Source organism: Centruroides sculpturatus, unplaced genomic scaffold (assembly GCF_000671375.1).
Source record: "Centruroides sculpturatus isolate CEXI.00-Female unplaced genomic scaffold, Cexi_2.0 scaffold105, whole genome shotgun sequence".
Lineage (NCBI taxonomy): Eukaryota > Metazoa > Arthropoda > Arachnida > Scorpiones > Buthidae > Centruroides > Centruroides sculpturatus.
In genome coordinates this window covers 149,587-165,467 of record NW_019384622.1, presented here as the reverse complement: position 1 = coordinate 165,467, position 15,881 = coordinate 149,587, and the positions used below count along the sequence as shown (strand labels likewise).

The 15,881-nt window shown below is 26.4% G+C and overlaps 2 protein-coding genes across 2 annotated transcripts in view; one reads left to right on the top strand and one right to left on the bottom strand.

Moving 5' to 3' along the window:
* Nucleotides 1-5,071, bottom strand: part of LOC111625498 (isocitrate dehydrogenase [NADP], mitochondrial-like) — a 30,052-nt gene extending 24,981 nt beyond the window's left edge. Inside the window, exons 1-2 of the mRNA XM_023368646.1 lie at nt 4,883-5,071; nt 508-602 (exon numbers count right to left, since the gene is read on the bottom strand). Of these exons, the coding sequence (XP_023224414.1) occupies nt 508-602; nt 4,883-4,991 (204 nt within the window). The 5' untranslated portion in view covers nt 4,992-5,071. The remainder of the gene's footprint in view (nt 1-507; nt 603-4,882) is intronic.
* Nucleotides 5,072-5,222: 151 nt separating this feature from the next.
* LOC111625525 (NAD(P) transhydrogenase, mitochondrial-like) overlaps nt 5,223-15,881 on the top strand; it is a 50,713-nt gene continuing 40,054 nt past the window's right edge. The window contains exons 1-2 of the mRNA XM_023368688.1: nt 5,223-5,346; nt 14,744-14,837. The gene's annotated coding sequence lies outside the window, so the exon portion shown is untranslated. The remainder of the gene's footprint in view (nt 5,347-14,743; nt 14,838-15,881) is intronic.

Here is a 15,881-nt window from a genome sequence, read left to right as displayed (position 1 = left end):
ATATATATATATATATATATTCTTATATCTCTTCAAAACAAATAATTATCTTAGCAATGATATTCAGTGATTATGACTCATAATTCATCCATTAACTTATAAATTTATTTTTCTATCATATTAAGTAATCTTCACTGTAGTAAAGAAAAAACTTCTACAAACTCAGGATAAATATTAAAAAAAAAAAAAAAAACATTTTTTGGAATGGTCCTTGTTTGTCATCAATTTACATGCAATTTTTAAAGAAAAACGTAATGCATATACTAAATCAGGATAAATTTAATATTTTAACATTTAAGTTAATCAATATTATTTTATTTTTTATTTTATATATTAAAGATACCGTGGCCAGTATCTTTAATATGATCCTATATTTAAAAAAAAAGCAGTAAAATAATTTTAGCATGTTTTGTTAAATTGTTTATTTGAATATTTTGTGGTTAATGACTATTTTTAGAAACAAACTTAAAATTTTATAATTCCTGTAAAGATAAACTTTACATATACCTTTTCTTTAATTTTCTCCCAGATCACTCTTGTCATCTCGTCACCATCAAGCTCCACAACAGGCTTTTCCACAGGAATTCGTTTATCCGCCCCATCTAATAAATAGAATGACATGGCATTAATATTTCCTGAAGTAAAAAATAATCTAATTTTATTAATGTAAAATATTTTTATCATTACTGTGTATGATAACATGATAAAAATGAAAAGTTGTTTGCAAGCATTATTTTGTTAAAGATATACCAAAATATACCTTTAATTCATAAAATTGTATGATAAACCAAACCTTTGAAAATAAATTGTTGACCTTTAATACGTTATTAAATAATTTTGTAATTCCTTTAATATATTAAGAAATACAATAATCATAATTCGATAAAGATTTTATTTAATATAATTGAAAATTTCAAATTTAATCACATAGTTAATTCCGAAAGAGTTAAGTAAAAATAGGCATCTTCACGTCAATGTAAGATGGGAATTTTGCCAAAATTCTTTATTCGAGAAGCCAAAGCATATAAAACAAAGAGATAAGTATAGGTTATATTAGGGTTCACACATCTCAAATTTCCAATTGAATGCATTTTACTAGTTTTAGAAAATTAAGAAGGAATAAACTACTACAAGAGTGAAATGTTTTAATAATAAATTTATAATCATTTAGGTTTTTTTATTTGAATTAAATTTTTTAAACAATTTTGTTTTTAACAGCTGTCCTTGAGTAACAGAAAAAATTAAATGTTTTAATTAAAAAGATTAAAATAATTTTCGTTTTTATATTATAAAATTTATTTTTTTTGTTTTTGAATGGAAAAAAATTTTTAGTAAAATAATTTTTATAATAAATAATCAAATTATTAATTATTTATTTAAAATATGAAAAGATTTATTATTCCTCATTTTAAACAAATTTATTAATTAAATAACTTGAATTTTTAAATATTAAACTGAAAATTTTGAATATTAATTTCCACATAAAAATAACATAGTAAATTTTGTTTCTGTGTGAGGGTAATTAATAGCCAATCAGTGAAAATGATTCAAAAACGGGGATGAAGAAGATATGAATGTGGCATAAACAAATTCTTCACGTGACAAAATAGATATTTAAAAAAAAATTATTATTTTTGTTTTTTAATAATTTAATAATAATTTAAATTTTATTAACACATTTAATAATTTAATATATCTTCTTTTATTTATCCAAATCATCACTTCGGCGCTCCAATAGAAACCATGTGAATACAAAGTACTGTTTTCCTCAAAGATTTTCCTGTTACAAATTCGTGTGTCACATTCCGACGAGAGTTACTCTATTATTAAAAAAATAATATGTACAAGAGAAATTTGCACACTTTATGCATTATGATTAAAAGAAATAATTCAAAGTCCAACTTTGCTGTTTTGATATGTAATCACCTTAACAGCACTTGACAAAGAATGTTATATATTTTGGTAAGTTCTCGTCGTTTATTATTATTTTTGACAAATAAATTAGAATTTAAAGCTTGTAATGTATGGTATATTGTATTTCGATAATCTGTACTATTACACGGGAAATTTCCGTTAAAAATTATTCGCTATTGTCTACTTCCAATACGAAATTTTGCCGATAGAGGCGCTATTTCTACATTTCTCTTAGATATTAGATAATGTTCATGTTAATAATAAAAATACGTTTTAAATTTCTTATATTATTAAATATTTTTTTTATTATTTGACTTAATTACGGAAATAAAGTTAATTTTTCTTGATAAAATAAATAATGCCATGTACCACTTTATAATTGTTACCGATAATTCTTGAGAGCTAGCAATTTCTATAACGTTTTAACGGCATCTTTTATTATGTACAAATTATAACGTTTATTGTAGATTTAAATTTAAATAATTTATTAAAAATTCAAATAAATACTGCATTAATTATGATAAATAATAAACTTGGCTCGCTATTTTGCCATATTAAAGTACTGTATAATGGAACGGTTTATGTTCCTAAGACAAAAGATGAAAAAAAATTTGTTTCAATCATGTTGATAAAATTTATTCAACTGTGAATGATTTTTATAAATATTTTCCAAATAAAATTCTCGGTATACTAAATTCTCTAATAATAAAGCTTTTCATTACATGAATTCATTTTAAAAATATATTAAATAATAGTATAATGATTATTGATGCGAAACCGACTGTAATATATAACATAGCATTGTTAATTATTTCGTATTTTATTAAATATTTTGCACGCGTTATATAAAAATGTTTAAATTATAATTATTACTATTTTAAACTAAAATTATAATTATATTTGTTTAGCGACACAGATGTTATTGTGGAAACATTAAAAAGAAACTGAAATATTTATGTCAATAGGTCTGGGTCAAGGACAAGCAATAGTACATATCGATCTCTTGGGCAATTTTCTTTTCTTTCGAGTGATTTATAATATCATGATAACGATTACAAAATTATGTGAACAAAGATAGTGTTATGTAATCAAATATTCACTAAATAACAGCTTAATTACTGTTATTGTATTCTTTATAAAAATACAACAATACTTATTACAACGGGCAATAAAAATACGATGGAAAGATGTTTAAAGTAGATCAAGCAAGTCATTCCACTCGTTTTTAGGTCAAGTCGCGATATTGTAATTCAAACCAAAACGGTTATAAATGCTGTTTAGCGTTTCCTGTTAACGTGTTAACTAGCAACCTTTCAATGTCGTATATATATATATATATGACCGGAGGAATTAACAAATTAGCCTGTCATTCTCATAATACATAAACACTGTCATTGTAGTCACCATTCAAATGTTTGTATCGTAAAGTAAAACGTACTGATAAACAGAATTTAATATTATTTATATAATGTTTAAACAATAATTTCAGATAATGTTCATTGGGTAAGCAGGATGTTATCAATTTAATAATCTTTCTAACATTTGTTTACAATTCATAAAGATATTAGTTTAAAGAGTTTCATTTTTTATAACTAACTTATTTATTCCAGATAATTTTTTATAACAATTAAAAATAATTTGGTTTTGAATAACATATATGTGCTGATTTTAAATAAATTCCCTGTTTTTAGAAGTACAGGCTATATGTAATATTATAAAGTACATTTCATAACATTAAACAGATTTTGCTGTTATGAATTCTATAGTATCATTATCAGAGGCTAAAGATCTATTATAGTTTCAAAATACTAATTTAAAAAGTTAGTTTTAATATTTTTTATATTTTAATATTAAAATGATAAACAGAATCATTAGAGAGTATAAAACCCATACAGTACATGTAAAAAAGTGATAAAATTTAGATAGTGGAACAATAAAAATGTATTCATTATCATCTTTTAATTTATCGTTAAAACTTTTGAATGGAATTGAATATATTGTGCAATATTTTCAATAATGATAAAACATTTTGAAAGATAATAAGAATTAAAAGATTTTACACAGATAAAAAAAATGAGTTTATAACTATTAAGAATTGAAAATAAAATCTTTAGAATTAAAATATTTACCAAAATAATTTTAATTACAAAAATTATTCAGAATAAGCTTTGTGATTATAATTCTTGATAAGCAACTTAAAAGCTACACTTTAAATTTTAATTTAGAAAATCCCATATGGTCACGTTTAATTTTTCTCATATAAAAAAAATATCTTTTAATCAAATTAAATTGTTTTAAAGAAAATCTGGGCATATTTATTCTACGTTAAAGGTTAGTATATTATCTTAGGGCGTTATAATATAGGAAAAAAGAATTCATTTTAGTGAATTTCCATATTCTATATTTAAAAACGTCCTGTTATTTCTCAAGTGTTATCACAGGATATCCTGATTTGCCTAGTTCAAAATGCACTTTAAAAAATCGATTTTTTAAGATTCATTTAACATATCTTATATACCGAAAATATATTTGTATCAAATTTTGCGATAAGAATTATTAAATGTATAATTTTTAAGTAACGTAGATAATATAACATTGATCTAATTAAATATAAATTTCTATATTTAAATAGTAAGTAGGCTACATGGAATAATATAACAAAGGAAATGCCGAAAATACGTAACTAAAGAAGGCGCGCATCCCGATACAAAGGAGTGAAGGATAGGCTTTTTAATTTCTTTATTCAAGATACCACCACGTGTCTATAGCTGTCATATGCTATTCTAATGTGCTGAATGAAATCGACTATTTTTAGTTATTTTTTTCTAATAGCGTCTATCGGCAAACTATTTAAGTGCATATTTAAGAAAAAAATAAAATCGAGGCGATTTTTAATTACTTCATGCGGCATCGATGCATTTTAAAAAGCGAATATATATACATATTTTTTTAATACACGTTTACTTACATTTTCGGTTTTGAAATAGGTTTAAAGCCGTAGCAGACGGGGCCGTAATTGAAATTTGGTTTCCCGAAGAAAAAATAAAACGTCCAATTCTAATCAACGATACCGCCATAGTCGAAAAGCACAAAACGCAAAATGAACGAAAACCTTAAGCCTGTGAATAGCCACGCCGGTAATGAATGCAAACGTGATTGTATAGTAACCAATACGTTACTCCGTATCACCGAATAATTAGATGCGTAGAAATATTACGTAACGCGTCATTGGTCGGTACGGCATTAGATTTTTAGCTAATGATAGATCGCGTTTTAGAAACGAAACGTGTGCTAACAAAATGTATAACGATTGGCAATTGGTCGAGGGTTTTCGTGAAAGCCGGGGTTCGCCGGCCGGATGTCTTCTGCTGGCAAATGCGAGAGAAAGAAGTTTAAGAGAAAATTTTATCATCATATAAGTCGATTAGTTCGGTAAGACATTCCGTTTTGCGAGATTAAAATTTACGAATATATATATTAAACGTTTTACTCCGTGTAAACACAATAGTCTTTATCTCAGTTAGCATATTGGCATTTCAGCGGATCCTTTTTTATCTTTCGATTTTATCACTAGCAAAAGTTGATGAAAACGATCAGTTTATCGTTTCTTTCAAATAAACACGTGTTCTTTTACTAACTTATATGTCAATTTCAAACAATGATGAATGAACGTGTGTTTGCTTTTATATTAAGATTTAAATATGTTCGCTTTACTCTGTTTAATTTTCCTTATCTCATTTCTGACTGTTGTTTAAAATGCATTTACCTTTCTCTTTTCAGCATTGTAATTGTTTTCTTGTATAAAGTATAATCAAAGTGAATTTGATCCGTTTTAAAACATATTGCTTATTATTAAAGGTGCAAAAAATAATAGATACATTTAACCTACATAATTTAAAATTATGTAATATAATGCATCACACTTGTTTACTAATTTTATTTAATCATCTACAATAAATTATTAAGATTTAATTACAATTATAGTGCAATTAAATGTATAAATTTGTATTAAAAAAATTTTGTGCATGTTATTAAAAATATATTTAAGTGCATTTAAATTTTGTTGTTTTTATAATTTTAATTTTTTCATTTATAAATGTGAAAAATAAATTTTATGAAATTACAATAAATATTGTTTTTTTTTAAATAATTAGGAGAGAGAGAATTTTATTTATTTTTAACAATATTTGTTTGAATTCTAAGAGAGATTATTATATTAAAATAATATTTACTTCCTGTTTTATAAGTTAAATAAAATCAATATTCTAACTTAACATCTATCATATTTCAAGGTTTCAGATTTTATTAATAACATCATCTAATAGAAATTGATATAAATAGAAAAAAAAATTCAAGTAAATTTTCCTTACTGGTTTTGTACTATTGATTTTAAAGAATTAAAAGCTATGGGTTTTTTTTTCTTCAGTAACACATCACACAAGGAGTATAGTATTTGTGTGATGTGTTACTGAAGAAAAAAAACCCATAGCTTTTACTTAGTATTCGAACCAATCTTTTTTAGGCTATTGATTTGTCCATTAGTTCACCTGAAAAAGAACTATAAGTTTGAAAATGTTAGTGAACAAAGTTATATTGAAATAAGCACTGTTTTGGTTTGGAGTTGGAAGTAGGTTGTATATAATTAATAAATATCAGAAAAATGTTTTATAGAATTCTGCCAGCCCTTTTCTACAAAGAAATATTATATTTTTAATTGGGTTGGGATTGTCACCTGAGGACATCATTTTAAACTGTTTTGCATATTTGTGCAGAGGCATAGCCTCTAAAGAAAGGTTGTCTCTGCAATGGAAATAGTTGTTCCTGGTGATTTGACATGGCAAGCAAAATTGGACTTGTATTCAGATGTATTTTACTTTTTATTAAATCGTTTTACAGAAGTTCAAAACTCAACATCCATTTTACCAATTAAAAATAGTATTACAGTGGGTGATCGGTTAACGAACATAATGTGTTCCAAGACTTTGTTTGTAACCAATTATCGATTTACCATAGGTTTTTATGAGAATTTGATTAATTTGTTCTGGAAACTTCAAAATATAAAAATATATACTTTCTTACTATGTTTATTTATATGTAATAATAAATATACATATATACACAGTCTTGCATTTTTATTAGTCATGTTTTTTCCGTTTGTGGGGATTAAAAAATCTGTCTAATGTCGATTGCTTTTCTCTCTTTAGGATTTTTCATAAGTATTTTAAATAGCATTGTAGGCCAAATTGTAGAAATCCCCAAGCCTATTAACCTCAATCTGGTTTGGATGCTTTTCTAAGACCATTGTTCTAACATCCTCATACTTCAAAAGATCTTTAATAGCAGATATCAGCATTAATCCTCTTTTTCAGAAGAAAACATATCTCGCTGAGTTTCTTGGTGTTCTTCATTCAAGAGTTCTTAACGTTCTTCTGTCGTCGGATCCATTTCAGGTTCCATTATGAGCCCTTCAATGTTCTTTATTTCTCAGATGTAATTTTTGTTACTCCTTAAGCTGCTTGAGTCTTCTTGATTATACTGTACCTTTCTTAGATAAGATTGAACTGTGGCCTACTGTAGACCTGTTCAAGCCATACAGCCCAGCAACATCAGACATCTTCTGCCCACTTTCTAACTTTTCTATTATACTCTCACCTTTCGAAAATAAAAACCAACGCAAAACTTAATGAGTGCCCGCCTGACAGTCTTGCAAATACTATAAAGGAATTGTTTCTGTAAGAAAAATAAAAGGCTGGAATTACAAGGGAGAGTTTCAAAGTTTGGCGGAATACTATCCGATCAGTATATACTGGGTTGAGCATCGACATCAACATCTCTTGTGCTCCGAAAAGTTTTGAATTGTTGCCTGAAGACAAGAGAAGACCAATCAGTACTCATTATTTTATGTCGCTTCTTCTTGTGTTTGTTCTGTGAGGTGTTTGTTATCCGATCATGTGTTCGTTGTCTGAACACAAAAATCTTTCACGAAAGTGTTCGTTATTCATTTGTTTGTTAATCGATCACCCACTGTACTTTCATATACAAATTTACATAACCTCCTAACAATATAAACCTATTAGACTTCTAGATGTCATTGTGATGCTCCTTTTAATCTTATGTTCAGTGATCTCATAGTCACCCTGATGTAGTATAGGTTGTGTACAATTCTATGATCCGTAATGGAACTTATTCTTAAAATTTAATCTTTTCCAGAATTTGTACACAACCTATACTACATCGGGACAACTATGAGATCGTCAAATATAAACCTATATAAGATTTTTTTTATAAAATTTAACTAAGCTGAAAGAGATAACTATTTGATCAAATATGAGAAAATAAAAACTTTTTATAAAAATAAAATATGTTAATTTCATTAAGAAATTGATTTTTCTTTTAAAATTTAGATATTAAAAAAACTATATGACTTTAATAAAATCAAAAAATTTAATTAGTATTTGTGAATTAAATATTATAATTATAGAACGTTGGTTCACAAATATAACTTTTATGTTGAGTAATGTTTTTTGATTTGTTCAGTTGCTAGATGATATTGTAATTCAGAAAGGAATGTTGTAATATTTATTGTATTATTAAATGTTTATTTTTCTTTATAGATATTAAATATACAGTATGGTGATCTGGGAAGAATTATCGGCAGATACCATATAAAACAAAATTCCATATGAATTTGTGTTTCATTTCAAGTATTCTCATTTATGCAACTGTTTACAATCAACAGAAAATTGTTGAAATGTATTTGATGCCACCCTCCCATTGAAGTTTTGGTTTTGTTACTAGTGTTAAAATTTTTGTTTAAGTTTTACACAACTGGCATACCGAGGCACAGAATTTTTTTTTATTGGCTTTATATCTATATAACAATCTTCTATTTTCTTCATTTTCATAATTTTTTTTTTTCGATATTGGCTGTAGAAAAAATTATTTCTAATTTTTATATCATTACTTTTGTTTTATAATNACATATATATATATATATATATATTAAAAGCAAAATGTTCTATTCCCATTGAAACTGAAACCAACTCTTTACAAAGGAGCATGTAAGTAGATCATATCAGGTCACAGGTGGTGATCTGATGTACAATTTGTTCCTCAAAAGAACTGCCTGTTAACTTCCTCTGTGGACTCAGCATGAATTTGTGGAAAGGAAGGAATTTGTGTAGGAATAGGAACTTCAACTCCAAGTCAAAAGTGAAGTCTTTTAATATATATTATATTATATTATATATTAAAAGCAAAATGTTCTGTCACAGCCACACACAAATAATGCAAATTTAAAAATTAATTTAATTTGATTTACATTTTGAAAATTTCAAAATAACTTTTAAACTGTTTTTAAAAACATTTTAATTTTCAATTGATTTGATTTTAATCAGTTTTGATTTGGTTTCAGTATAAAGGTCAGAGTTTTAATTTATTTAGTATTAATTTAGTTTCAGTTTTTATAACTGTGTTTAATAATTAATTATTAATTTATTATTCATTTTTAATTTTGCTTGCATTTTTTAACCCTTAATTACAATTTTTTTAATTAATTGCAACTCTTTTTCTTTTGCAACATAACTATTGAAATTGTGTTAGCTTTGTTTCGCACAAAATATGATTAAATTTAGTAAAAAAAATTTAAATAATTTTAATTTCATTAATTTTTATTTTAAATTTGCCTGCTTTTTAAAAATTTTTTAAGTTAATTTTGTGTGAGTTAACATTAATTGAACTATTGAGCTACCTAGTATACATTAATAGTCAGAATTACCCCTCAGCATTTAAGGATTAACTTAACCATTTAGTATCTGTAAAAAACATGAGTCTGCATATATCAATCTCATATAAAACAAGATTTTACTGTACTATGTTTGAAGTTTTCTTTTATCGTTGAACAATTTTTATACCTTAAGTGGTTGAATGATTATGATAACTAAAGTTGGGAAGTTGAAGAGCTCAATCTTTTTGTTATTTGTACAGGTGACTGTTTTAAAGCATCACAGGATAATTCTTTATTTATATATATTTATTAAGTTTACAATTGATTGGTGGGAATATTAATTTCCCCTTTCCCTTTATTTTATTTTTTTTTTTTTTAGTGCTGAGCATTTTTTGGTAGTTTTCCTTTTTTTGCACTTAAATTGGGTATTTTATGTGTTTTTCTATTTATAAATCTGTTATTAAATTAAAAATTATTAAGTTTTTAATCAGTAATTTTGTTTTATAATTTGATATTTAAATACCCTCTTAAAAATCCTTTAAAATCTGACTGAATGAATGTAATACTAAATATATAATCTCTACTCTACTAAATACATAATTTTGATGCCTGCTGGACTAATCTTGAGGTTGGTAGAGATTATACATTTAGTATATCTTCTTAAAAAGTTTAATGGCCCAATGTTAACGAAGTTTGAAATTGAAATTGTTAACAAGTTTCAGGCAATTTAAATTTTAAGTTTGATTCCAGTATCAACAGTTAAATGATTTCTAACTGATCTCATAGGATTCATGCCTATTTAATATTCAGAAACTGAGATTGTGCTTTTAATTGGTTGACAAATTTCACTTTTAAACAGATTTGAATTTGAAAATTAACCCTTCCCAAAATTTCAAACATCTTGAAGTGATTGGTTAAGAAAAAATCAGTTGACTAACAGTGATTTTAAAAATAGTATAAATAGATAGTATTTATTTGGTATCTCTACTTTCTAACAAAGTTCTGTGCTGTTTTATCATATAAATGCAGGGTGTCATAAAGTAACTTGAACAACTAGCAGTGATGTCAGGTGTACAGAAAGCAAGGAGTCCATTGAAACTTTTACAAATAAACATAAATATCAACAACACATCATTACCAGGGATGGAAATCAACATCATATCCAGAACCTGTTACTGGTGTGTGTTCTGTGAATAATACAGTTTATCACTAATGTTTTTGAATTGTTAAATAGTTCTTCCTCAAGTGAAATATGCCGAATAACCAATGGAACACATAAAATAGAATGTGAATATTCAAATTAAATCGAACGTATGCCTGACGAAAGTCGTTACAATGGGCATGCACATTTCATAGATGATGTCAATTAAAGGTCGGTGTCCATAAGGACCTGCCAGGCAACAGATAAATTTAGCTCCTCCTTTTGGTTGATGCACATGGCATATTGGTTTGCTCTATAAATGGATAGGGACTCTAACCATCTTAGATGTTCACGGTGAGGCATAGTGAGGATGACCTTGGCTTGGTTAAATGCTGTCTCGATATTATGGTCAGACACATAAATAAGAAGGGCTGTGATGTGTCTACCATGCTGAAGGTCTGCTTGGTGTTCGTGTACTCTGGTTCCTAAGGTGTGTTATTGATGTAGAAATTTATTGATTAATTGATATTTTGATGATATTGATCACCTGTTATCGATTATCGCACAAAATTAAATTGTTTATATTGATTACAGGTTTCATGATATCAAACAGCACATTAATGTGGATGATTCCATTATTCACAAAGGTGAGGAAGGGATATGGTAACTGATGGTGGCATGACAACTTACCAGTTTAAAAAATTCCAAAGATATTAGTCAAAACTGAAGATGTTAATAAATAATTTTAAAGAGGAGGGAATTATGACTGACAAGAGTATTTTGAGATGTGAACTATATGATGTTACCATAAATTTAGATGAAAAGTATCTCTCTTCATGGATTAAGCAGCACATTAAAATATGTAGATCACATTACCAGCAGGAAAGAAAGAAGAACAAATAAAAGGGACAGAGTTTTATTTTAGCAACATTAAATTCTGTAAAGGACAATGCAAGCAAAAAGAATGAATTTTTATATGAACTGGCTATAGCTTTAATACAGTCAGGAATTGCTCTTAACATTCAGCATGCAAAAACTTTCTAGAAAAATATTACAAGCACTCAATCTCTGAACAAAGCACACTAAGGAAAAGCTATTTAGAACTTGCATATGAAGTTCAAAAAAATACAGGAAATAGTAGGAAGTAATCCAGTTTTTTTATTTGGATGAAATTGTGGATGTGCTAAAAAGGTACATGCTGAACATTCTCATTGATCTGCTAACAGGAGCCAGTACAACCCATGCTGTTAAGAGTTTACAAATTAGAAAGACAAATTCTATATCTTTATTCAGACCTTTCATAATTTGACACATGCATCATTGAACTCTATCATTCTGTATGAAAATGTTTAGTTACTTGTAACAGATCTAGCACCAAATGTGTGGTGTTAAGTGTATGCTTAAATATAAAGCTGATGTATCCAAATCTGTGACATATTGCTTGCTGATCACCTTAACAGGATATGTGAAGCAATTAGGACAGAATTTTATTGGGCTAACAATTTTATTTTAGAGCCTTTGATTAAATATCCTGTTTATATCTATCTATATAAAGAGATAATTAATTGGCTTACCACTCCCAAAACACCCTGTAATAACAAGGTGGGGCACATTGTTTCAAAGGCACGTGGCTTATTTTATGCTGACAATTTTTTATCTAGAGAAGCATTCATTGATAAACTGGACAATATGTTTTTTAAACATGCCAAAAACTAATAGGATGGATTTGTATTAGAGAAACTGTAATACTCCCTCAGCAAAAATTCAGATATTCAAAATATAATCAAGACTTGTGATATTTTATGGCTGAATTAACTCAGGATAATAAAAATAGCCTAAGTCTCTTCAGTCACAAAATCTGGAGTTTTTAGTGAAAACCAAATATGCTGCTATCACATCTTTAAATGTCAAGAGATCATATCTGCAAAGCAAGCCAAAAAGGATTAGCTATCAACTTCCGAGATTCAAGCAAAGTATCGGCAGCCTGGCGAGCAAGTATATTATAAAGTCAAGAACGATGGACAGCGGCAACTTACTTAAGGGCAGAAATTCTTAATTTAATGTATTTGCTAAACACATTGTGTATGTTTGGTATTTTATGTCTGTATTTTATTTTTATTTTTATTTTATATCCGGAACGTCATATTTTTAACGTTCTAATAGCTAATGTATTTATATAATGACAACCGTTATATAGAGATGGCGTTATTCCAGTAGAATATTATTTTTTAAAAAACGTTCCAAAACGCTTGTATCGTTAATTCAAGTTCGGAGTTCGATTTTTTCTGTTTTTCTTGAGAAAGGTCATTGAATATGACCGAAAACGTTAGAATTTAATAAATACGGCTGCATATTTAAAGGTTTTCCTGAGCGTGTTTTACTTAGTAAGAAATTGCAGTCTAGGATGAGTTGTCAAGAGATCATTTTTGCAGTTCAAAGAATTATTTATCTCACACCATCTGTGGCTGACCATAGTAAGTGTAAGAACAATTGTGTGTTTGCAAATACAGTGCTATTCTGTTTGTAAACTATGAAACTGAAAGATCAGATTCTGAAAATGACTAACTGATTCAAGTTTTCTATCATTTTCTTGAGTTTTACATCTATTTATATTTATGCAGAATAAAAATAGTTTTATTTTTATACATTTTTAAGAGCACTATTTTTTAATGAAAAATCCATCACTTTATTTTAATCCCTTTTTTAAAGAAAATATGCACCTCAACTTCCCAAGTATGGTAATAAACAAAACAGAGAAATGAACAAAACTTGGTGTCATATTTAAATTAAAATGAAACAAACTGCTTGTTAAGGAAGCAAAAAATCAGGATTTATTAGAAACATTTTTGGATTACTATTCTGCCAGACTCAGCTGTGACACTGGTCTAATCCACATGAGATGCTCTTCATTTTAGTTTGGTGTAGTTAGTTGAAGCTAGCCAGACTGTAGGCCAAAAGTATTATAAATCTTCATTTTCTGTTTCCTTATCAAGCAATTTGTGTTTAATTTTTATTCAACAACTCATAATATAATTAATACTGTTGATAATAAATGGAATATATTAATATTACAGTTATTTTATTAAGGAATTATTTTCCTTGTATGTAATGTTATAGGTGCTATGTCATGCAGTTTAGCATTTTAATTAGAAAAATAAAAAAGGTATATTTCAATACTAATAAGAAAAATTTTATTTAATAAGTCTGTTTTTAATACTATCTAAATTATTGTAATGTGTTTGATTTTAAAAATACTGTATATCTGTCATTTATGCTTCAATTACTTTTCCGAAAAAAAAGCAACTAATTAATGAGTTTCCTTTTATTTGTAAGTTATCAAGAAGATTGCCGTTTGTTTTTATTTGGAGTTTTAAAGCAAATGGAGATGCTTAGAATAGTATGTGTTTCATAATATAATAACCAAATGAATCTATTTTAATGCAGTTTGAGATAGTGAAGAAATCTTAATATATTAATAGCCATAGTTTCAAAATAAAATTTTAGTTGATAAAGCTTTATACTGAATGCAATGCAATTAATAAGTTATTCAGATACAGTGAATTTACAAATGTTGCTAAATGGTGGCTACATTCATTAGCCAAAGCAATCAAGTTGCAACCATAAGCTTAAAGAATTAAGATACAATTGGGTTGTTAAACTAAGTGCTGCTAAGTGATGCTGTTAACAGCATTGCTAAACTTTTTTTTTTTTTTTTTTTTAAACATTGCATGCAGCAATCTTCATAGCAGTCTCACTGGTTTGAGGTTAAATCTGCAGTGCTCATTTCAGTTACTTTTTTTTACTGCAACAAGGATGGCTTTCTCCAAAAATGTGCAAAGTTGAATTCTTATATGATGTGACAGTAAAGTTATAAGGTTTTTATCACCATGAATCAATATTCTGTTTGCACTAAATTTTTATACATTATGAACAATATATTAATTACATTTTTTTACAATCAGGTAGAAAGAAAGTTGCTGTATGTATGAGAATCTGTGATGTGAATTTTTCATCTATAGTTTCTTCAATTAATCTGTGATTTAGTATATACAGTCAGTAAGTATATGCATAAATTTATTTTTAGTATTAAAATTTAAATTAAATATTTAAATCAACATTGCTATCTGCAGTATATAAGTGATAAATACATCTGTCTTGTTATAATAAAAAATACAAGTAAATGTAACAATTTCTGAATTAACTGAATGGTATAAATTCAAAATATAATCTTTGTATTAAGGAATTTTTTAATGTAACAATTAAAGAATTTATATAATAAAAAAATATGCTTACATAATATATGAATGCACTTTATTAAAATATAATTAAAAATGGAAGCTATTATAAAAATATAAAATAAATATATTTTTTTTGAAATTGTAAAATAGCTTTTTATGCACATTTCTTATAACTATTGACACTGATTACAACTATTAATACTATAATGAAAGAATTTTCATTATAGTATTCATTTTCTTCATTACACCAATTTCATTTTTTTACATATCACCAATAGTTTTTAACAATTATATATTAATTTTTATTTAACATTAGTGGGAAAGATTAATGAAGCTATCAAAAATGATGTTTTATTTACCAAATAACAAAAGAAATTCTTTTTTGAAGTGATTCTATATTAAAGTTTTTAAAAATGCACTGCAAGCAGTATATAAATAAATCAAACAGTCATAATTTGCATTCTATTTTTACATTATTAATGAATTTTCTACTAAAGCTATAATTTTTTATAAATGTACTGTCAATATAATTTTTAAAAAAATATTAAACAATGAAAAAGCTTCCAATAAACTATTATTGAAACATTGATTCAAATATTAATAAATAAAAAATTGTATAAATATTAATATATAAATTATAATATATTTTTATAGGTAAAGAAATTATAAACCATCAAAATATAACATAATTAATATATTTGTTAATTGACCAATATAAAGTGAAAGTAAATTTATATCTTTGACCATAATTAACAAAATGATTAAAGATACATCATTACAAGAGATAATTTGTTGTCATCTTTTAAAATACAGTGGTACCTCAGGATACGAAATTAATCCGTTCCGAAACTGAGATCGTATC